This window comes from Podarcis filfolensis (genome assembly GCF_964270895.1).
Source record: "Podarcis filfolensis genome assembly, chromosome: 4".
Classification (NCBI taxonomy): domain Eukaryota; kingdom Metazoa; phylum Chordata; class Lepidosauria; order Squamata; family Lacertidae; genus Podarcis; species Podarcis filfolensis.
The window spans coordinates 30,880,866-30,905,428 of NC_139607.1; the positions used below are offsets into that span (position 1 = coordinate 30,880,866).

At 43.6% G+C, this 24,563-nt stretch overlaps 1 protein-coding gene across 1 annotated transcript in view; it reads left to right on the forward strand.

The window, feature by feature from the left end:
* The first annotated feature begins 55 nt into the window (after positions 1-55).
* Positions 56-24,563, forward strand: part of LONRF2 (LON peptidase N-terminal domain and ring finger 2) — a 38,062-nt gene continuing 13,554 nt past the window's right edge. Inside the window, exons 1-6 of the mRNA XM_083610626.1 lie at positions 56-1,278; positions 19,853-19,971; positions 20,137-20,259; positions 21,146-21,307; positions 21,838-22,060; positions 23,995-24,094. Coding sequence (XP_083466752.1) covers positions 480-1,278; positions 19,853-19,971; positions 20,137-20,259; positions 21,146-21,307; positions 21,838-22,060; positions 23,995-24,094 — 1,526 coding nt within the window. The 5' untranslated portion in view covers positions 56-479. The remainder of the gene's footprint in view (positions 1,279-19,852; positions 19,972-20,136; positions 20,260-21,145; positions 21,308-21,837; positions 22,061-23,994; positions 24,095-24,563) is intronic.

Genomic DNA, 24,563 nt, shown 5'->3' on the forward strand with positions numbered 1-24,563 from the left:
CACATGCGCTGCGGGCGGAGCGGCTGTCGGAGGGCATGTGCGCTCGGCTCACCAGGCCGGGGACTGGGGCGGGCGCTCGGCGGGGCGGTGCTGCCCTCAGCCGGGGAGACCGAGTTATACAACCGCTCGGCGTTGCATAAGCGCCTGAGCCCGGAATAGTCTCAGCTGCCTGCTGGCGCGCTCCGGGAGCGAGGCCAGCGCCGCCCTGCTCTCCTCCCCCTGACCCCGACGCGCTCGCTCTCCTCGGGGGACGCCCCAGACGGAGCTGGCGGCGCGCCTTCCCCCCCGCGCAGCCCTTTCATAACGGCGTCCGTCCCAGCCCTGGCGGCCACCAGGCTCCTTGAGCGAGGCGCGGCGGCTGCGAGGGGCCGCCTCTCCGCTTTCCTGCTCCTCGCGGAGGCGCTGAGCTCGACGATGAAGCCATAGCAGGAGCGCTCGCCGCCACCACCACACCCACCCAGTCAGCCAACCCGGCGAAAATGGAGCTGGGGGCCGCGCTCGGGCAGCAGGCGCAGCAGCGCGCCCACCACCACCAGGCCCCGTCGGCGGCAGGAGGAGGAGGCGGCGGCGGCGGCGGTCCCTGCGCGGAGATGTTGCAAGTGGCCGAGGAGGCTTTCCGAGGCGGGCAGTTCGCCCTGGCGGCGGAGATCCTGAGCTCGCAGCTGGCCGAGCTGGCGCAGCCCGAGCGGGGCCTTTGCCTCCGCCAAGGGGACGCGCTGGCCCGCGCGGGGCGCATGGCCGAGGCTCTGGATGCTTACAGCGCCGCCGCCAGGCTGGCCCGCCTGAGGCCCGAGGAGCTGCGCGAACTGGCCGAGAGCTTCGCGCTCAGCCTCCGCGACAAAGAGCTGCGCCTGCCGCCGTGGCGGGGGCCTGGCGGCGGCGGCGGCGGCGGCGGCGGGGAAACAACTCCGGAGGGAGACGACCCGCTGGCGGACCCGCCTTGCTGCCGACCCCCGGAGCCGCTGGGCTGCCCGGTGTGCCGCCGCCTGCTCTGCGAGCCGGTGACTCTGCACTGCGGGCACACCCACTGCAAGCGCTGCGCCCAGAGCGGCGGAGGCGAGTGCGCCCGCTGCGCCGCCCGGCGCCCAGCCTCTGCCGCTGCCCCGGCCGCGCAGCCCCCCGCCGGTCCCCGCGTCAACGTGGTCCTGGGCAGCCTGCTGGAGAAGTGGTTCCCGGCCGAGAGCAAAGCGCGCCGGCTGGGCGCCGAAGGGGACGCGCTGAAGGAGAGGCAGGAGCTGGCGCCCGCCCTGGAGAAGTACAACCAGGCCCTGGACCTCGGTGAGTGCTCGCCGTCGCGCACGCCCGACTCCTCCCCACAGAAGAAAGCTTCCCTGTTGCCTTTGGAAGCAGCAAGGGCAAAAACCTTGTCAATATGCTCGGCGACGCTGCGCCACATACCCGACCTGTGTTGCTTTGGCTTACAAGGGGAGAAACAGGCCCAGTTGCGTTCCTGAGCTCCCTTCCTTATGTGGGAAGCGGATTAGGGATTTCCCGACGGGGAGAAAGCGCAGTGTAATGGGGGCCATTTCCAGGAGTGGGTGTTTCTGCCAACGCTGGGCAGCCAGGCCTTGAGAAGGAATTCGACAATAAGGGGCCCCTTCTCAACACCTGGGTGGAAAGTGCGTTGTGGCGCTTTCTGCACTGCCTGGTGTTTTTGCAAACTATATGTGAAGTGTAGAAAGTGGGAGGAAGTGTGTCACTTTCTAAAAAAAGAAACAACCCCCCCCCACTAAGCTTGTGCTTCCTGGCACTGTGCAATTGGGGTTCCCAATATTCTGTTGGGAGGCGCCCCCCTCCCAACTGTTGCAGTTTGTGAAGGAGAACGGGAATCTATTCAGTTCTTACAAACTGCTGTGTTGTCGTGCTTGGGCTGTGTGACAGCCCAATGGTGAAATAATTTCTAGGGGTCAGAAGGGTCTGCGGCATAGGCGCAGTTGTGTTTCGGTGTTTGGAAGGCATGTGTATTAGCCTATTTCCCCAATACACATGCCTTCCAAACACCGAAACACTTATTGGGGTGTTGGGTAAAGGGTTAATTTGCCTTCTCAAGTTATGTGGGAAATGAATTCTGTTTAGGTGGGTTCCAGCTGCCTTGCCCATTCAGTAAAAAAAACTTGGTTTTTGTTAGCATTGACCAGAAGAAGCCATGGGGTTTATTAGAATGAGGTAAGGTGTGCTCTTGAGGGTTGGCAGTTACAGCCCCAGGATGCTTCCCAGCTGAAGTCAGGCAGGGGTGAGAGCAAATACTGGGAATAGTCGACATCGGAACACATATTGTATCTTCTGTGCATTGCTTTGTGGAGAATGTTAAGGGCCTCTGCAACTGCGAGAAATTGAGATTTTCATCCAGGAGTTAGAAAAGTTCATACCCCACATGGTTTTCTCAATCCTGGTGCCTTGTGGCTCAGATCTATGCTCAAGAGGTTCAAATTAGCTTTCCTTTTCTCTAGCACAACTAAAGCCACTTATTTTGTATTGGTTTCTGACTTCCATTTGACTGGTCAGGCACCAGTAAGAACAGCTTTATGGGAAATAATTCTAGAGAGTTTTTAAATTGTATAATAGTGAAAGTTGAAATGTAATTGTAGCCTAGGTGTGGTAATGCTTTGTGACATTGTCAACACAGAGGTTTGTGGGGCTTTCAGCATCTTGGAAACTCAGAAAGGGTGTAAGGTGTGCACCTGAAGATACAAGCTAATCCTTCCTCGTCACATACCTTTTCTAATGCAGCAATACATCTTCATCTACTGCCCTGCCAGTACCCAGTAGGTACATACTATTTTCACTGCCAGCCTTTTGACTAGCCACAAAATAGCTGGGAATATATAAGATGACACTTCCTGCTTGGCAGAATCTCTAAAACATTTGCAGTGTGGGTTAAGGTCATTGTCAATCGTCTTTATCCAAACCTTGGGAAATTAATAAATGACTTACTTCTCTTACCTCAGGGACTTCCTTACAATTCAAAGCAAAACTTGCAGCAGCTACTGTATCCACAGAACTTATGGATACGCAGTTGGGCACCCTGCAGATTATCTGTGTGTTGTTCATTTGTTCATGGTGGGAGATGGAGGACTTATTTTGTAAAAAACAAAGAATTTACAACGTTCTATTTTCATCTACAGATTTGTGACAATCGAGAATTTGAGAATAGATTCTGTGTAATTTCTGGGAACAGCATCAGAATTGCATAATATTGTTTCCCTGAATACTCATCATCACAACACAGTGTAAGAGAGTGTGACTTCTCTAAACACATTCCGAACCTTATACCTAAGATGTTGACATGCTTACTGTAAGACCACCAGATTGCATACTATAGATGGATTTCAAAACCTTTTTGGTATCTATGTGACTAAGAAAAGGAAGCCATGTCTCCAGAAACATCAAATAGGTGCATTTGGACAGGCAGAGTGAAAGTTTCACTGTTGCTGGTTGTGGTTAAAATTTCAGAAATATGGGTGTGTGTGAATTAATGCATGAATCAGAGAGTCTGGAACACTCTAGAATGCCATGGTTCCAGGTTTGGCTGTGTATGCTTGATGTGTAAATTTTCACAGGTCATCCTGACCTTTTGAAATGCCAGTAGGGAGGAGTACTGTTGGTTCTCTTCTGATAGGCTGTTTCAAAGTTTTTGGAGCTGGGCCTTTCTTGGTGACTTCAGTAGGCTGGGAACAGAGCTTGTATATAGGGAAATATGTTTTTCCTTCCTTTTTCAGTCGTTATTTTGCTATCGTTACATGCAACTGTTTAGACATAACAAACGAAAACCTTCCCAAGTAGAGCAGGTGTTGGCAACCTTCGGCTCTGCAGACGTTGCTGACCTCTGCAGCTCCCATCCTTGACCATTGGCTGTGCTTGCTGGGACCAATGGATGATGTTGTTCAGCAACATTTGGATGGCCAGAGGCTTCCCATACCTGCAATAATAGAGAGAACCATTGGAGCTGAAATTGTCTTCCTTTTTGTCATGTCAAGCAGCAAAACTACATTTGTTTCATGCCTCATTGTTTCATTGGAAAACACATTCTGATATGAGGAAAGTTTCTGTAATTGTACGTCTCTGCATCTTGAATTATCTCTATATTGTGATACCAAAGTGCCCTCTTTTTAACCCAGTAAAACAAATCAGTGGAATTGATTTACCTAGCTGTGCCTCCTTTGTCATTGTCAACTTAACCATGGAGAAGATCTTTCTCTCGCAAGCGTTAAAGCAATGCTGCATTTTTCAGTTTTGTAATGAGTTGCGGGGTTGTTTTTTTAAGAATAAAACTTTTGGGATAAATTTTTGAAAAGTACTTGTTTAAAACCTAACACAGATCATTATCCCCAAATAGATTTTCCCCTCGGAAAACTTGATTTCTGTGATCCTTCTTGGGCCCATCTCAAACTGGAAAGCATTTAGCTCAGGTTTAGGGAGATTTTTAAAAACTCATCTTCTCACTCTCCCAGTGCTTATATGGACAGTGAAACAGTACCTAAATACTAGCAGTCATAATGCACAATGGGTTGTTAAAGGGTTTTAAAATATTAATACTTAATATTTAAAATATTAATATTTAAAATTTTTAAATATTGTTTTGCCAGAGGATTGATAACACACCTAAGGCTACTTGGATCTGTATTTTTAATATTGAGTGGAGTGTTCAGCACATAAATGCAGCTGAAAGTTTGATTCTGGAACTATGCATTTAGTTTGAGGCTGCACTAGAAGTATGGATCTATAACAGCTTTTTTGCTAGAAATGTTTGTAAAAGTAAGGAAGATACCAGAGCTTGCCAGGGAACTGGCTCTGGCAAGGAAAATGCTCACACACCCCTTATTTTCCTGTGTGTAGATCATGTATAGTCTGTAAAATGACTCAACTGTAAAATGACTCAACACATTCAAAGTTCGGAAGAGATCATAAAATTATATAAATGTAGAGCTGGAAGGTACCCCAAGGTTCATCTAGTCCATCTGATTCTCTTCCTCAGCTTCCTGCCCCTCCCTCCCTCCCTCCAGAATTTCTTTCTCAAACCTGAGCAAACCCACAGGGGATCCTATCTTCTGCTTCACTGGGGAGAGCCACACAGCCTCTTCAGATTTTCCAACTCTCCCTTTCCCTGCAGTGTGTTGTAAATGAGCCTTCTACGTTTCCAAGCACAATTCAAAGTGTTGGTGCTGACCTTTAAAGCCCTAAACGGCCTCGGTCCTGTATACCTGAAGGAGTGTCTCCATCCCCATCGTTCAGCCCGGACACTGAGATCCAGCGCCGAGGGCCTTCTGGCAGTTCCCTCATTGCGAGAAGTGAGGTTACAGGGAACCAGACAGAGGGCCTTCTCGGTAGTGGCGCCTGCCCTGTGGAACACCCTCCCTTCAGATGTGAAGGAAATAAGCAGCTATCTTCTCTTTAAAAGACATCTGAATGCAGCCCTGTTTAGGGAAGTTTTTAATATTTAATGCTGTATTGTTTTTAACACTTGATTGGGAGCCACCCAGACTGGCTGGGGAAACTCAGCCAGATGGGCGGGGTATAAATAAATTATTATTATTATTATTATTATTATTATTATTATTATTATTATTAAGCTTCATGGGTAAAGGGGAAGGAAGGCTGCCATCACGTTTTCATCTTCCTCTCTGGCTGAAGCCCAGACATGCTGGGAGCCTCAATGGCACCCCTCTGGCAGCTTCTCCCAGAGGCTTAAACCCTGGCTAGACACCCCACCCCACCTCTAGCTATGGCTCTGCAGAGACCATCCTCAGTAGGAAGGACCACAAAATTGCAGTTGCCTTCCAATAGTCGAGTTCTCTTATGCGAGTATGTTGAGCAAGCTGTAAATAAGTATTTGCAAAGGGTAAAGAGGGTAAAACAGGAAGTTAGTCACTGGAACTCCAGTGGGGAAAGATGGATTTTAGGGAAGCTGGTGCGATTTTGACCTCTAACTGAAGTTACGCCTTTCCTAAACATACGTCAGTTAGACAAGGTGAATAAGCTCTCTCTCTGTGTTACACAGCATTGCCTATCATAAGATTAGAGCTATCTTGTGTACAGAAGGTCAGTGACATACATAAACAACTTCCTACTATACATACATAGCCTAGCTGCATCACAGACAAGCCTATACTTTAAAATGGGCGAGATAGCAGCCTGGTAAATGGAACAAAAAGGAAAACAAAGCCTGGCTTAATCACACTGCATCAAGTTATCAACAGTGAAATGCTTTACTGCCTTGCAGTTTATGACTCATCCTGCAGCATTTCTAGAAAAGCCTTTTCCCTGGTCTGTGACGAAAAGAGCCTTATGTAAAATGTGTTGATGTTTCTACTCTGAGACAATAGGCAGTCAGAGGCACATTAGAACCATTCCTTCACATTTCTGCGTGGCAAAATGGTGGTTTGATCACTGAAATAACTTGCAGCGGTTTAAATCAAAGCTGGCAACCTTTGCTGGCTTGTGGGCAACAAATTGCAATATGGAACAAGCCTCAGCCAGCTTGGATAAGCTAACAAGAATCATACATTGCTTTTTTTCTTTATTTTGAGGGGCGGGGGGAGCTTTATGTCAGACTGTATGCTGGTGGCTAGATCGGGGTTCCGCACATTGTGCACAAGCGAAGTGGAGTGTGTCATCAAGTGTACACTCAACAGGGAGTTGCGGTTGGTCTCAGCTTGCTTGACACGTGTACCTGCACGACACCTCTGTGTTTGCAGAGATACATCTGTTATGTTCCCTGCCACCCACCCCATTACAAATTTAGGCGCACACTTAAAACACATTAGGAATATATCTAGAAATGCAATGTAGAACCTGGAAAAGGACCCAGAATGAAACCTGTATCAGTGTGCAGAAGCAGCGTCATTCTTAATCCTGCTTCTTTGCAAGCTCAGAACACAGGGAAGCCTCTTTAGTTGAAGAATAGTCCAGTTTTTGGCCTGCTTCAAAATTCACTTAAGCAGTACCCAAGGAGTTGGGTCAGCACTCCTTGCAAGCAATGTGGCGTTGCTTTTGTGATAACACAATTAAACATTTTGTGGGGAATTGGAAAAATTGAAGTCTGAGAAAACCAGTGGTGACAGCCCTTTACTAACCAACCAAGTGGTAGTTTATCGCGAGGTGTGTGGCAAGCTTTTGGCTTGCGTTTCTTTGTGAAGTGGGGAGCAGAACCTTTCCACTTCTACCTTTGGATTTCAAAACAGGCACAGAAGTCTGGAATAAAAGTTTTCCCAGCACTTGGCAGGAAAATGCAAGCTTACTTTGGGGTTATATGCACCCTGCATAAGGCCATTTTTATTAGCATTGTACATGCCTGTACAAGCACCGTAAGGTCTTTCTGTTGTAAAAAGATTTAAATACAGCTGGTGATAAGAGGATGTTTACCTCCAAGGATAGTTTCTCCTCTTTGGGGGTGGGGGACGGGTTCTTCTAAGCCATACTCCTTGTAAGAATTCTGTTCTGCTCAAAACTTCATCTTGATAGAAACCAATGAGGTTATGAAAGCCCATTCCCAGGGTTCTGCATTCAAAGAGAAAAATGTAAAGAGCTGTTAGGGCAAATGCAAGTGTCGTGCTGTTCTGTACTACAGTGTTTTAGTTCTTAAGCTCTCGCATCCTATTTGGTGCTGTTTGGACCATCAAGGTGGAGAGATCCAGTCCTGGAAATAAGGACAGGGCTTCACAAAAGGATAGAATGAATATTGGGGTGATGATTTGGTTGCACTGATCCTAAACATGCTCTGTGGAAGCTGTGGGGTTTTGCAGGGAAGGGGGATTTGTAGGGGGAAGCATTAGCGTGATGGAATAACTGGAATTCAGTTCTGTGTATGGCAGGAAACACCAAGGTGAGAAAGGAGACAAGAGGGTTGGAATGAGCAAATGAGAAAGTGGAGGTTGTAAAAGAAATCCAGGTAGGGATTGCTGGAAATTAAAGACCAGCATCTTGAAGATGATCTTGGTGCAATGGGGAACAGTGCAAAAACTATAGAAAGAGAAAAATCCTCATAGCAACAGCGATTATCTAAGTTGAGGCATCCCTAAATGACTGGCAAGTAGAGAGAGCTTCAGCAACTAGTTGCATACTGGTTACCAATGTTTGAACGAGTTCTTAAGTGGGATTTAGTAGGGTGACTTAGTAATTCTAGATCAGGGGGTCAGCAACCTTTTCAGCCGTGGGCTGGTCCACCGTCCCTCAGAGCATGTGGTGGGCCGGACTATATTTTTTGGGGAAAAACATGAACGAATTCCTATGCCCCACACATAACCCAGAGATGTATTTTAAATAAAAGCACACATTCTACTCATGTAAAAACATGCGGGTCGGATTGAGAATTGGACCGCATCCGGCTTCCGGGCCTTAAGTTGCCTACCCCTGTTCTAGATTGTTCCAGAAGCACCAACAGATTTCTTTCTTTCTTTTTCTGTCTTTCTGTTCTTTTCTGTCTTTCTGTTTCTTTTCCTGTGTAATTTGTGACAGGCTACTATTGTACAGTGATTTTTTTCTTTGTAGAACTCCTCCCAAATGACATTTCCTTCCAGTATTAACCTATATGTAATTTTGAGTAATGTGGGGCAGTAAAAAAAAAAAGAAGAGAGAGCCATTTTTATTTTAGAAAAAGAGAACAGAAATGACACCTGATTGAAGGTAGTTCTTAGATGCTGGATTTTAAAACCCAAAATGAATCAAAGAGGGTGGGGGTGGGGAAATGGTGTAATGAGAGGAAAAAAGGACTGAAGCGCAGTATAATGAGGCTTCTCTTCTCCTCCCCCAACAATGCTAGACAACAAAAGAACAGGCCCTGCTTTTAGAATTTGAAATAAGATAATGCCAGTTCTGCAGGGACACTCCTGGCATTGTAACTGGCATGATTCACAGAAGTTGTTTGAATGGATAAATGTACCAGGATTGTCTGATAGTACAAGGGAAATTGCTGAGTTTTGTTGTTGTTTTTTTTTAAAAAGAATTTTTTTTTGCCCAACTTAAATTGCTATAAATAGGCCCCCTGCTATTATATTCCTAGATAGCTTTTTGTAGCTTGGACCTTCATTGTGTGTCTCAGCAGGCATTCCTGCGCCGCAGTAGCAAATAACTCTGTTTTCTTAGATTCCACCCCCCCCCCAACCCAGTTTGGTTTAAGTGTCTCAGTGTGTGAACTACTTTAGGAGGTGACTTTTGACTGTAACTTTGCTTTTATATTGTTGACACCGTTATTTGAGGTAAGAAGAGCACCAAGAGTAGCTAAGGAACATGCAAAGCCAAATTTAATTAATATCACCCGGAAGCTCTGAAATATATTGGACTAAAGGTGCATGTGTAATATAGTTCAGAAGTGACATTTCCTTTCCTCTCTTCCTGTGTGTTTTTGGGGAAATGTGGGAGTAGATTATGCTCTGTTTGGAGCACTTCCTAAAAATAGTAGTGGAGGTAGACAGGAGAAAATTAGAGGTGCAAGCAAGTGGTTTCTTTCTTAATGTGAACAAAGAGACATTCAACTCAATGTACTCTTCACTGGCTTGCCTTGTCGATTTTGCTCAGATGTTAAAGGTTGAGCTAAAATTGGCTGGATGCTGGGTGTTCAGCGCAGGGTGGTGGTTCTGCATAAAGGTGACTTTCCAATTTCAGCTGTCAGTTCATTTTCCTTCTGACAGTAATAAATAAACATTTCCCTGCATAGTCGAGCACGGTGGTACCCATATGGACGCTGCTATCTTTCCCCCATGTAATGACCTTTTGTAAATAAATTAAAAAGGCAAACACAAGCATGTGGTACAGTGCAATCTCTGGAGCTCGAAAAACTCTGTTCAGTTTTTAAAAAGCGGTTGTGTGTGTGCAATTGCTGAAATGTTTTGGAAGGTTGAGCTATTGTAGCTTCATGGCTAAATTTGTGAATTGGAAAGTGCTTGCTTTAAATTTCACCTCTGCAATGAATTCACCAGGTGGCAATATTGCAGCTTAGCAAGCCTACCTTGCAGGCCTGTTTTCTGCATGTGTAACAGTTGAAATAACACTATCTAAATTCTCTGCACTAATAGCAAGGAAGTTATAACCCTAGCTTATTCAGTATTGAACTCTTACGATTTTATGACTACATGCAGAAGTGGGGAGAAGCTATCTCTACCAGCTAATGCCATGCAATTTTCTCAACGTTGCATTATGTTATGTGCCTAAGTTTAAGTCAACCACTATTGCCCCTTTCCTCTCTCTTCCTCTTCTTCCTGAATATGGTCTTTTTCTTCTTCTTTTGTGTTAACTGCTTGGTTCGCTTCCTACATGTTGCTTCTAAAGCTAGGAATAACACTAAAGCTGCAATCCTACGCACACTTTCTTGGAGGTAGAAATATATGGGATAAAGGAATGTAATGTTGGTTTTCTTGAGGAGGTTTTGATCCTTTCAGCTCTTGTTAGCTCTCAGCAACTTCGTGACCTCTTTTAATATGCCCATTGCTGGTTTGCACTAAGCTGCCTGCTTCCTGCAGGTCACGTGCAGCTGAATAAACGGTTTATTGCAGCTGTTTGGTAATTAATACAGATACAAAAACAAAACCCCGTGTCAAGCCATTTGGAATAGAGTGTTTCAATTACCATTGGAAAGAGACTTATTGTTAAATACATGATAGAGCTGGCATGTCCCAGAGATAATGTGCCCATCACTATTGCTGATAGCAGGAAAAGTTCTGCTACATTTCCACATTGTCTAATTTTTGTCTTCTTTGGTGATCACTTGTTGTCGAGTAAAATAGTCTTCCATGACTATTGTCTTAACAGTGTGTCCATAAGGTGACTATCTTTGTAATCTTATATGAACACACGTTTTACCTAGGTTAGAGTGATGGGGAGATTTATGTGACCTTGTGTGGTTTTATTTCAGTCATTTGTTAGTCATGGGAAGGTGGGATATAAATGTGTTAAAATAAATGCTTGGTAATTTTCAGTGATGGCAGGTATCAAAGCCATCAAAGCAAGTAAGATTCAAAGCAATTTGTTCTACCCAGTGCTTTTTTTCTTAAAAAAAATATATGTTTAGAGGTACTCTCATTTTGACTCAGGAGAATCACCATTTTATAGTTCAAATCGGGGGAAATAAATACAATAAATGGACAAAAGTACAAAGATTCACAAAATGTTTAGGTGTATACGTACCCCTGCGTTCCCCCAGGGGGGGAAAACATTAGTTTTACAACTTGGAAGATTCAGAAAACCCTCTAGAGCTACCGCATAATACAAATACTGCTTTTTCCAAAATGGGGACCCCTTAGGATTTTGTTCCTTAAGCCCAATGCTGCTGGGCAGAGATGAGTCAGTGTTGTTGTTGTTGTTGTTGTTGTTGTTGTTGTTGTTGTTGTTTTATTTGCATTCCACCCATCTGACTAGGTTGTCCCAGCCACTGTGGGCAGCTTCCAACAGATACAAAAACATAATAAAACATGACACATTTAAAAAAAGTCCCTATACAGGGCTGCCTTCAGATGTCTTCTAAAAGTCAGATAGTTGCTTATTTCCTTGACATCTGATAGGAGGGCATTCCACAGGGCGAGTGCCACAACTGAGAAGGCCCTCTGCCTGGTTCCCTGTAACCTCACAGTGAGGGAACCACCGGAAGGCCCTCGAAGCTGGACGTCAGCAGGTGGAGATGCTTCTTCAGGTATATAGGGCTGAGGTAGAAGAACTAACCCCTGGGAACCATTGGTGGAGGCAGCATAGTTCAATGGGCAGAGCACGTGTATTGCATGCAGAATGTCCCAGGTTCAGCCCCTGCTGTCGCCAGTTAAAAGAATCAGGGAGCAGGGGATAGGAAAGACTCCTCTCCCTATGCCAGCAGAGAGCTGCTGGTAGTCCAAGTAGACAATGTCAGACCGACAGACAAATACTTTGACTGGTATTATGCAGCTTCCCAGCTGAGGTTAATGGTGTGGAGTCTTCTTTTCCAGTAGACAGCCTGTGCCATATGTTCGCACATGTTGTTGGGCCAGACACTTCTTTGGCATGCTTCAAAACTGAGGGTTGAAAAAAGCAATTCACTGTGCCACTGCCCTATCGTTGTGAATGGTTTGTGCTGTTTCACGATAGGGGCATGGATGGAACATTACAGTGGTACCTCAGGTTAAGTACTTAATTTGTTCCTTCTTAACCTGAAGCACCACTTTAGCTAATGGGTCCTCCTGCTGCTGCCGCACCACTGGAGCACGATTTCTGTTCTCATCCTGAAGCAAAGTTCTTAACCTGAGGTACTATTTCTGGGTTAGCGGAGTCTGTAACCTGAAGCGTATGTAACCTGAAGCGTATGTAACCCGAGGTACCACTGTATATTATATTCACAGTGTTTTTATCTGGCCATCTCTCCCTTTTCCTCCTACCTCTTTCTTTTTCACAACAAAACAGAGCAAGGATAACTGAAAGAGTGTTTTGGGGTTTTTTTGTTTTTTGTTTTCCCCTTAAAGAATTGGTTAAAATATAACTGGAAGTGCTTATGTAAGTTTGTTTTTCTTTCCCTAGCTTCCCTTGATAATGTGTATGCAAACATTGTTCACGTGGCAATGAAAAGATGTCCCACATGCCTTTTGGACTACAGGCATTCCCTGAGCCAGCAAGCATGTTGTGTCTTTTCCTAGGTCTTAGTTCAGGCTTTCGTAATCTTTTCAAGGTCAGGCCTACAGATGCTGTCTTCAGCGCTGCTTGTCCAACTGGCCGGAGCAATCCACTTTGAACAAAATATTTAATTTCTGCTTTAATACAAGGTAGGTTTAGGTAGGCAATCAGGGGTTTGCCTCTTGCTCATTCCTCCTCTTGCCTCACAAAATAATAATAATAATAATAATAATAATAATAATAATAATAATAATGAGCCTGCCAGATTTAACGTAAAAAAGAAGTGATAATCAGAGCTTAAAATGTTTTGTTATACTGCCTCAACGTGACCGAGAAGCAGACAAATGTGTCTGGTGTTTTAAAATGGGGTTGATGCAACCTTTAGAAAAAGAACTGATCATCCCACTCCTTTTCAAAAGCATCACATTTGCCATCTCTGAAATCCGCTCTTCCACTGAGTACACGTGCACAGAAGAAATATCATGCAGTGGGAGTTGTGGTTACCTAGAGACTGTCAGTAGCTCTCATCTTTATGAAGCTGTATTACATTTTTATGTTGGTTTAAAATAAAATAAAATTGTACGCATATGGCTCAACCGTCATCTGTTAAAGGTAGCTAGGAATGTTACCACTGATTTAAATGGGAAATAGATTCCACACTCGATGAATCTACTACAGTAATTAGGTAACGTTTCTATGAAATCTAAGAGTAGTATATCCCAAAGCCTTGACATGACTTCAATGCACCCCAGGTGAATTTCTTTTATCTTGCTCACATAGAAGGTTAGCCATTTCCTACTGTACTTTCCCATCCTGACTTAAGTGATAGGCTGTTATTTCTGGACAGACATGTGCCTTTGTGGAAGCATTTGGCAGATAAAGAACATGTGTGATGGCTGGCTTTCTAGTTTGCAGCTCCTGGGTATGAACCTGCGCTTCTACTCTTACGCTTCCCTTTGTTTTAGCCAGCATTTATTACAATTTTTAGCAGTTGATAAACACTGCTGAAAAAACATGGTTGCTTCTGGGACAGCAGAAGGTTAATGTAGGCCAGACAGGAATGGACTATACAGAATGAACTTAGAGAGCAGCTCTAGAATGACTGTTCTGTTAACAGCATAGGCTGGGTGTGCAACATACAATTAAAAGACTCCTAATGATGCTTTAACCACAAGTAAACACTACAGGTGCAACTGACTACCTGATTATATATTACTGAACTATTTATTCTTTCTGGTTACAAAAGACATTCCATAAGAGGGGAAGCTTGGGGCAGAATAGGCCTTCCGGTCGGTCTACTGATTGCCTCTTGGTCTCCCTGATGGAGCTTGACAGAACATTGCTGGATTTGTCCCAGGTTGTGGATATGGGGAGACTTTTATCTCCAATTGAGACCTCCTTAACTGGTGACTCTCAACAAACCCAGGAACCCCATGACAAGTGTGGGCTTTGTCCCAATATATGTCAGGCAGTTGTGTGTGGGGCGGTCACACTCTGGATGGGATTTTTTCTGTATTGGGTGAGATGGGATTATCTGGAGTTGGCGAGCCTTTAATTACTCCTTTATCGTAGGTGGATTACTACTACCTGCTTGAGTGGGGGAAAGCTGATTACTTTTGATCTCTGCTTTCGATATCAGTGGCAGTGATTGTCTTTCTGGAATGTTGAGGATTGCTAAGAGGTGGCACTCGGTTGCAATGTTTCTGTACCTACCTTGCAGGGCAGTTCCTGAAGGTGGTATTTCCATTTCATGTAGGAGACAATCCTGTGCAGTTTCTCAAGGTTCTGCCTGTGCTTCTTAACACCCGAGTGAGACAGCTTCATGGAGTCTTCTAGGGATTTCCTTCTATATCCAGGCTGGCAGGGTCTTCCATGAATAAGATTCATAAGGAACTGGATAGCGGTGAGAAAACTAAAGTTCAGTCAGATAAGATGGACCTGTTGATGCTGGGCGGCGGGCCTTTTCTTAAATGGGAGTCTCCTTTCAATTAAATAAAGAACAAACATATCGGTGGAACGAGGCTTCAGAATCAGAGTCCTCAGATTCCTCGAATCTTGATTTCCTGTAGTCCTGTAACATGTTCGAATAAATTCAACTTGGTTATTCAAAAAAATAAAAAAATAAAAATAAAGAACAAGCGTGCACCTTGGGAACCTGTAGCTGTTTCATGATACCCAAATGGCAGCCATGACCAGTAATGCGTTCTTCCAGCTTTTGAGTAGCACACAGCTGTCTGCATCACATCGACCTAGATACTACACAACTAGATGTTTGGCATGTCCCTGGTAGCAACACCTCTGGGCTACTGTAATGCAGTTCTCTTCAACCTACCCTTGAACTAGTTTTCAAGCTTCAGCTGATTTGAAGTGTGGCAGCTCTACTTCCGCCAGAAGTTGCTGAGCTCATATAAAAGTTATTCTTGCTGGTTCTAATTCTCCCTTAAAAAAATAATGCCCTTGAAAGGTACTTACTGAACTCCTGGTCCTTCAAAGGACTTGATTCCCTCTTTCCCAGCCTCCTAATAATGGCCTGCCCAGTGAAGGGATCTTTTAATTGAGAGAAGTGTTTTTTCTAGTATGAGGGAAAGACTATGGCAAGGCATGGATATTGCTAATTTCTTTTTTATGCTGGGAATAGTGGGAAGTTGTAGTTCAACCCCTAGGATTCCATGGAGGAAAAGGACACTAGCCTAAGATTTTGGACTTCTACCATAGAGTGAGCCCTCCATCTAGCATTCCCCTGGGTGAGCAGGGTGCAAACAGAATCATGTTGGGAAAGTTTTCTTGCAGCAGGCTGTGCTCACTTTAATTTTGTATATTGTGGTTAAACACCCCTGCTTTGAATTTTTGCCCTATTCCAAGTTTATGATGATGTCACCTATACTTTTAATTATTTCACTGTAAGCCTCAGTAATGTTTTTTTATTTGCATTCCTGCTATAACAGACAACATTCATTTTTAGTTGCACTTAGATGTACCTTGCAGATGCATAAACTGGTATATTTTTTGCAACTCCCTTTTATAACTCGGAAAATTTGTAGTGGTGGTGAAGATTATTCAACACTGGCAATATTTTAGGGATAAATGCAGTACTTTTTTTTAGGCTGAATGCAGTAAAAATGAAATGTTAAATTTACTTCACTCTGTTCTGCATTAATAATTAGTAATACCGTTCTCTGAATAAGCCTTGCACCAGTTTTATTGGTTCTTAAATCTAGTTTTCTTCTTGCGCTGTAGTAATGGGAATTAAATAGAGTTCTATTTAAAGATGCCCTTGAAATGTTGTGAAAACATTCCTTACTTATTCTAGAAAGTCACAGTGCAATCATGAATCCCAGTATATCCACTGTATCCTCTGCATCAGTAATATCCTATACACTGGAGCTAATTCCAGTAAGAGAGAACAAAACTGTCAACCAATTTGTTGTTGTTGTTGTTTAGTCGTGTCCGACTCTTCGTGACCCCATGGACCAGAGCACGCCAGGCACTCCTGTCTTCCACTCCTTCCTGCAGTTTGGTCAAACTCATGCTGGTAGCTTTGAGAACACTATCCAACCATCTTGTCCTCTGTCGTCCCCTTCTCCTTGTGCCCTCCATCTTTCCCAACATCAGGGTCTTTTCCAGGGAGTCTTCTCTTCTCATGAGGTGGCCAAAGTATTGGAGCCTCAGCTTCAGGCTCTGTCCTTCCAGTGAGCACTCAGGGCTGATTTCCTTCAGAATGGATACGTTTGATCTTCTTGCAGTCCATGGGACTCTCAAGAGTCTCCTCCAGCACCATAATTCAAAAGCATCAATTCTTTGGCAAGCGAAGTCAAACTCACAATAATAGCTGCATGGTTCTATGAACATGCAGAGGTCTTCCAGCACCTGTTATGTGATCCCTTTTAACTGGAGATGCCAGGAATTGAACCTGGGACCTTCCACATGTAAAGCAGATGCTCTCCTACTCAGCTATGATCCCTCCTCAAATAAACTGAAATCTGTGTTCGGTTTTTACTTGGACTACTCCTTTTGCAGAACTAGAGTTTTGTCATTGTTGGTTGGGGGAACCCTGTAATTAGCATGTAGAGATGTGATTTTTCTACTCGCCCGCCACCTTGCCCCTTGCAAAACAACAACAACAAACCAACAACTTTGCCCAGTTTCCCTCCTTGTGCTGTAAGGGCCCCAGCAGTCTCCTTTTGCTGCTTCCAGTGTGATTATTTCCTGCAAGCCTGGCATTGCACTCTGCCAGCATATGGGTTTAGGAGCAATCCTGACCCACCCAGGGCAGAATGTCTGGCACAGCATTTTGTGAAATGGGCAGGATGTCAGCGTGATCTGTGCAGAATAAAGTGAGGATTTGCTTCAGACATACTTGAATAGTTTCATGAATCGTAACGGCATGAGTGTTCAAGCCCATGGAAGCTCTGGCATATTAGCGTTTATTTTATGTGTCTGGTTAATTAAAGCCTACCTCTTTGCCGCAAATAGGTTTCCCCCTGTAACTTTGACAGCAGTTGCTGGTCTGCGCTCATGATTATGGAGAAATCGCCAAAAGGGATGTTGTTCCAATATAACCCTCCCCACCTCCCCACCCCAAAAAAGTTCTTCAAAATCTACACATAAGAAATAAGAGTGCTGCCAGTTACTTAACCCATTCTGCAGCACAGTGTAGTTTCCTAGTACCATTTATGCCCGGATCCAATCTAGTATCAAACAACGTGGGTCACCTCCCAACCTTTGCTGTTTTGTGGGTGGGATTCAGCCGCACACCTGCAAATTCAATGGATTCGGCAGTCTTGTACAACCAACACACTTCCAAAAGCCAAAACCTTTCTTTAAGTAAGGAAAGTGATGGGAAGATACACTGGAAAATGTGGGATAAGGGTTGAAATGACACGACCTCATACAACCTCCCTGCAAACGAATCAGGATGAATGTTCGGACCGAGTTGTCTGGAAACAACCTTAAATATATTTCATATGCCTCACACAGCTTGTATCCCATTATGGTGGCATAATGTGGAGATCAGATAACAAACTGTATATATAATTTAATTGAGGCCAAAATAATGCATGGCACGAAGTTGTGTGGATCTTTTGTCCAAAAGGAGCTTTGCGAGGCTCTGCTTAACCTTTCCTCTACCAGCTGTTCTTTCTGGTCAAAATCTCCTCTCTGTAGTTCCAGACAGGAAGAAATAGATGAGCATGTGGTTTTACCCCCTGTAGTGAGAAAAAATGCCTAGGTGAGGGGCATTGGGAGAAAGGATAAGCAGATTCTCCCCAATTTGTTCCCTCACTAAACCTAAGGCTTTTTTAAAGCTTGGGGGTGGGCGGGGGAAGAAAATACATTTAGGGAAAGACTGATGTAACTGCATATTATACACAGTCTCAGTCTGTTTTAAAACGCTTCCGTTGTGCTTGCACAAACATGTTTTGAATTGTGCTTAAAAATATCTTAAGTGCCCATGTCTGTCACGTAGTTAGTCATGGTAAAACACATGTTCCTTGTAAGCTTTGGTAGACTGTGTGTGTGTTCCGTAGGTGATGTTAAAGTACTTGTTGAAAACATGCCACACCTTCCTTAAGAGCGATCCTTGTTGAACCAGAATGGTTAAGACTCCCCCAACAAGTTAGCCAAATATTTCTTTTCTGATTCACCCTTCATTGCTATAGATTTCACGGAGGAAAAAAGATCCCCCCCCCCTTTTTAAAGCATAAACCTTAAGAGATCCACTAGCATATGTAGAACATATGTAGAAACGCCTGCAAAACTGTGGTTCAGAGCATTGGGGACAATGCTGATACAGAGTGTGGAAAGTTCAGCCTGAAATCTTACACCGACCAGGGTGGCTAGTCCAGATGTGATCCTCCAGATGGCCCTAGCTACCATGGCCAGTGGGATAATGGGATTTGTAGTCCAACAGCATCTGTAGGGTCACTGGTTAGCTGCCCTTGCTGTACATATTTACCTGGCAGTAAGACCTGTTGAACTCAGTGGGACTTAGATTTGAGTACAAATGCATAGGATCGAACCATCAGAGTATTTTACAGAGTGTCTACCTGACTTGTTTGCTAAAAGGCATGAGTACCTGCTAGAAGCATAAAGGACTAGCAGGTGATTCAATAACTTGACCATCAGTGGTGTCATTCACTCTTCCATCTTCATCTGTTCGTACCTGTTGTCTAGCTTTTCATTAGGAACTGAGATGGTTTAGTCACATGCCTACTTAATTAGTTCCCTTTCAAAACATCTTTGTTCACAAAACTTGAGTACAGTTTCTAAGGACAGACTAAGAGAACTGAGCCTGTGGGAGGCAAAGAGGAGCTGTAGACTTCAAAGTTCTAAGAGAGATGTTAATCACATGAGTGGAGTCTTGCTGAAGTAGGTTGAGACTTAGCTCTGGTTTTCACCGGTGACCTTCTGTTACTTAATTAAGGAAGCCAATAAAGCCTTGAGTGCTTTTTCTCTATCTTTGAAGGGAAGCAGAGGGGTCTCTGCTTATATTGAGGTCACTTCCAGACAAGCTTTGGTACAAGGTTTTTGGGGAGGTTATATGATATTGGCTGCTTATTGAGCATCCTAATTTGTTTGCAAGGAAGGCTATATAACATCGAACCAAGCAGTTGCTGTTCCAAACTTTCCAGTTGATTTTGATGCTGATTTTTTAGTATATATAAAGAAAACCTTTATCAAAAGAATCCTCCTCCTAAATATATATGCATTGGGAATTTAAATTATATAATTCAGAAATAATAATGTATGAAAAACAATAGTAGACTGATGGCCTCAATCTGGATGAAGGGCCAATAATCATTTTAATGATTTTTTTTAAAAATACTGTTGCTTCTAAGCCGCCTTGTTTTGCAGAGGAAGAGTTTGGTCTTCAGGAATTGTGAACCATGAGCTAATATTACCAATTAGTAAGCTTGCCAGCTACTAGGAACTTAAGCCCAAGGGTCATAGTGAAATGGCATGCCAAAGTGTTCTCATGTTTTATAATCCTTACAGAACCTGATGTCACACTGATCTCGAACTTGCCACATACACCCCTTTTGAAAGCTGCCTGGCGATTAGCTAGATAGCTCTAAAAATACAATGCTTTATATATGCAGCCTTTTAGCAGAAATGTGTTTCTCAACCATCATATTCTTAAAAAGGAACAAATGCTATTATAAACAAGAGAGCGAGGAACTGATTGTAGGAACTGATTATGTTTTGATTGTGCCTGTGTAAAACTAGCAAGATTTAATAATGATAGACAAAAGTTTCCCTTACATTTTCTCGTCTGCTGCTTATTTTTCAGCTTCCTGTAAATGTTCGTTAATAGCACAGCGGGCAGAACTTTGTACAGCTATGAAGAATTATCAACAAGCTCTTTATGATGCAGAGGCACTCTGCCGAAATAAACCCCATTGGCCTAAGGTACAAGGTTCATAAGCTGCTATAGGGGAGGTGGCAAAAGTTTTTGTTTGCCTGTGGGTAGCAAATATGAAATAACGAAATGCATGTTAGAAACCGTACTGTTTCCCACAATTTTTTTGAAACTGAGATACATTGAGGTTTTTTCTGTGTGTTATGTTCACACAGGGTCATTATGTGAAAGCACAAGCTCTTTCTGGGTTAGGAAGGATTGAAGAAGCATTGAAGGAATTTCTTTATTGCGTTGCCTTAAATCCTGAGTGGAGCTCAATGAAAATGGAAGCTCAGAAGGTAGGATAACTGTACCAACTTTGCATGTGGTCAGTGCAGGGAATAATATATGCAGGTGTGCGTTTTGTGTTTTGCTAAAGGCTTCTGATGCACAAGTTCTGCTGTTAACAGTGAGATTGTGTGTTAGTCATGGGTGTGGTTCTCACTGCCAAGTTAATCAGTTCATGATAATTAGCAGAGGGATTTATAGCTTGAGTAGCTTGATCATTCCAATGAAAGAATAGCCACTGTTGGCTTGTGGATTTGCCTGCTGGTTAAAATAATCACGAAGACCGTGGTCTGCAGCTAATAGCCTTTGAAACCGTATCTAACCTCCATCTAGCTTACCAACCAGTGAAGGTCTCACATACGCCACTACAGCTGCAGCTTTGCAGCTGATCTCTATAGCCCCCTCCCCATAACCTATAGTTCCTTCATTTCTAGTGTATTATACTGTTCTGTCAAAGACCTCTAATCATTCACTTTATCAGATAAAACCATGTGCAGCCTGATTAGCACAGGCATCGGGCACAGCCCCAGCACTGCTAACCAGAAGTTATTTGCAAGCTGGGTTTCTTACCCAGGAGATTCCAACTAAACATCAGGAAGAACTTTCTGACAGTAAGAGCTGTTTGACAGTGGAACGATCTCCCTCGGAAGGTTGTGCACTCTCCTTCCTTGGAGGTTTTTAAAGCAGAGTTTGGATGGCCATCTCTCAGGGATGCTTTAGCTGAGATTCCTGCATTGCAGAGGATTGGGGTTCCTTCCAGCTCTACAAATTCTGTGATTCTATTAAAGTCCTGAGAATAGGGTGAGATTGTTTCAGCCCCAAGACCACTCTAACCCGAGTAACTGCAACAGCATTTCAAAACTTGTTTCTTTCCCCCCTCTTTTTTTCTTTGTTTAGATAATGTGTGAGATGTTTTTCCCAGCATTTGAAAACGTGCACGATAATCTAACAACACCTTTTTGTAATCGGACCTCGTATACAAGGTTGAAACCTGTGTTTCTAAGTAGCATAAACACACAGTCTTCTGGAGAAGATGGGTCAACTGCAGAGACCTCAAAGGTAAGGCTTACAACACGTATGCTTCAAAAATAAAAGTTGGGGATCAGAATATCACCTCCCTATCTGACTCTTTATTTACTGAGGTTTAGAATACACCGGCAAAGTGATTACACCAGCACTTTGGAGCACAGTGTACAGAAGTTTCTCAGCTTTGGTCCTAGATCAGTAAAAGTCAGTAACATGGTAGTTCACAAAGGAAGTGTTTTGCTAATGGGAAGAAAACGAAGTGAAATAAATTGCCCACAAAAAACTGAAACTGTAAAGTTTTGCAAATTTGAGGAGTCCCATTTAAAGCATACTGGGGAGACTTGCAGTCTTGAGATACAAGCCAGAGCTCGTCTGTTCCAGTAATTATGCAAATAGAGCCCTGCATGAGCCACTGTTCCACTGACTTGGATAATTATCCACTTAGTCCATTTTTATGTAACAGGGGTAGGAGATGATTTATAAGCAGCAGTTGTAAAGGTCATGCAACAGCGGTCTATGAAACTGTTCCTGAATTGAAGATGCTATTGTTGTATCTGTTTCAGGAGGCCAGCTTGAAGCTAACTAAAAACCTGTCCCAAGAGACTGATGCATATCGAAGTACAGAGTCTTCTGTTTCTCATCATATACTGGACTTCTCTTTTGAAGACAACAAAAAAACTTTGGGAACGGTCCTCTCCAGTCTGCCTGGTGCAAGCTTAAAAAGAAAGTTTTCTAGTGATGGGGATTTACAGAGCTTGGGCGTCCCTATCAAAATTCCTCGAAAAGGTGTGTTTTTTGAATGAGGATCTCTCCTTTTCCTTGCTTTGTAAGGAAATTCGCACTACTCTGCTTCTGTGGTTGGTAGGTTATTTTTCATTAAGAGCACCTGGACAATTTTTGCCATGAATACTATAAATTAAAAAGTTAAAAGTTTGTAATATATACACTGTTTAATGTAATAAGAGAATTCTCTTGCTGTAGAAAAAGGGTCACTAAGCGTTTTTTGGGACCAGCGGGCAAGTTTTGAATTTTGAGAAAGTGCTGTGGGCACCATTCGCACCTGTGCCATGGAGATGTGGCACAATGGCACATAGCTGCTGTGGGGGTGTGGCATAATTAAAGAGAGTACAAGAATTTGCTTCTCTGCCCCTTCCTGCCCCAGAAAATTTCTGGAAGTCATCCATTTCCTTCTGAGCCTGTTTCTGAAAATCACACGATACTGATTTTTCTCTCGCTCGCACATGCTGTTGTTGTCAAATAAAAGGGAGCATTCTCCAGAACCATAAGAAACGCGGCAGGTGGCCACAACACACACCCCTCTCTCATGCACATATACACAATTGCTGCCCGCATACAGGTCATGGATACATGCCTCTCTGTTTCACACACACAAACACACATCTCTCTCACACACAACACGTGTTCATCTCTCCCTCTCTCACACTCGGGTATCTACAGGAATTTTTCTCAACTTAGAGTGTGGCTCAAAGCAAAACACTGAATAGGGGAGAGCTGGCTAATTTTTCACAGAAAAATGAGAACAGTGGTGTTGCTACACCTCATCTCATATATCAGGGTCTTAAAATAGTAGAAGGTGTTTGTTTTTTTAAAGAATTTGGGGAATTGGGGCATTATCCACAGGCACCAGGTTGGCAGCATCTGTGGGATGACATGATGTGTCACAGTAGGCAAAGGCAAACTCAGCCCTCCAGATGTTTTGAGACTACAATTCCCATCATCCCTGACCACTGGTCCTGTTAGCTAGGGATGATGGGAGATGTAGTTCCAAAACACCTGGGGGGCTGAGTTTGCCTATGCCTGTGTCACAGCTTTTGAATTTAATTTGATACTTGGTGATAAATTTGTAAGATTCTTTTTAAAAAAAAAAAAACTTTATGAGTTGAAATAGTATTTTAATTCATTGTTCGTTCACCCTAAGGGCCCCAAGGGCAGCTGATAACAATTACAGCACAATGTTGAAAACAATTTTAAGACAAAGTCCAGTCACATAAATAAGGTTGGTTGTAAAATTATGCATCTCGGAAGCCAGAGTAAAGAATGTGTCATCGGCATTTGCTGAAATTTGTTTAAAGAAAATGCCAGCTACAACTCTTTGGAGAGAGAGGTTCACTCCTAACCACCAAGGTCATATACAATAAACAATAAAGTGGGCAACATGTGAAATTTTACAGCCAGACCTGTGTTCCTTCTCTGGAGAGCAGTTTTGATGCAACTCCCAGTTTACAGTATTGTTCTTTTATATCAAAAACAATGAACTTGTGGCATATTAAAGATGAACACATTAGTTGTAACATAAGCTTTCATGGACTGGAATTTACTTCATTTGATTCAACAAGTTACCCAACTTCATTGGTTTTGTTCTGCAGCAGCTTTCATTTGCTTTTGATGTTTTTCAGCAATTTCAGATATGAAAAATTGATTCATTATCTGTTCCTCCGGAGCTGGAGATAGCAATTCCAAATGATGTAAACGCATGATTTTTCTGATAGGAAAATGGGTGCCTTACGCTGTCTACTTTAGCCTGCCCTTCTCTATAATACTCTAATTTCAGTACTCCAGCAAACCCTTTGTGAAATGTTGGTTTAGTTAGTGAAAAAGCTCTTAATGTAGGATGACCTTGAACAATTAAAATTAATAATAGGTCCCTTCAGTAAACCTTGCTGATTTTCAATGTGTGTGTGTTCTCTCTTTTTTTTAAGATGGAGACGCTTATTGCGAAAATCGCAGCTCTCTTCCCTTAACAGCGATACCCGCAAGCCTTGTGGATGCATCTGATTTTGAGTGTTCCCTTTGCATGAGGTATTAGCAATAAATGGACTAAACGTTGTTTGGAAAATATTGTGTGGCATTTTAAAGGTGGAGGAAAGAGGGAAAGATCCTGTCTTATGCACACAAAGCTATTTAATTCATAATCTATCAATCTATCTACCCACGGAGGTGAGGAACCACTCATCAGCTGGAGGGCTGGATCTGAAAGTGGTCAACTTTCAGGCCACATTGACAGGATGGCCGACCTGCCAGTCACCCGATGCCATAAAAACCCAGAGCTCCTGAGTGCATCCTATACCCACTGAAAGCAGCGTGATGGTGTAAGGTGCCAAATTCAAGCAGTGCCAAAGATAAAGGATCCGTCTGGAGTGTGCTGCAGGTTCTCCTGTTGCGACAGGGGATTTACCTTTGGGTGCTGCTCGTATCTGGCACCTTGCCCTGCTGTGCTAATTTTGGCAGGGATCAGGTATGCTTGGAAGTGACCTGGAACTCCCGAGTG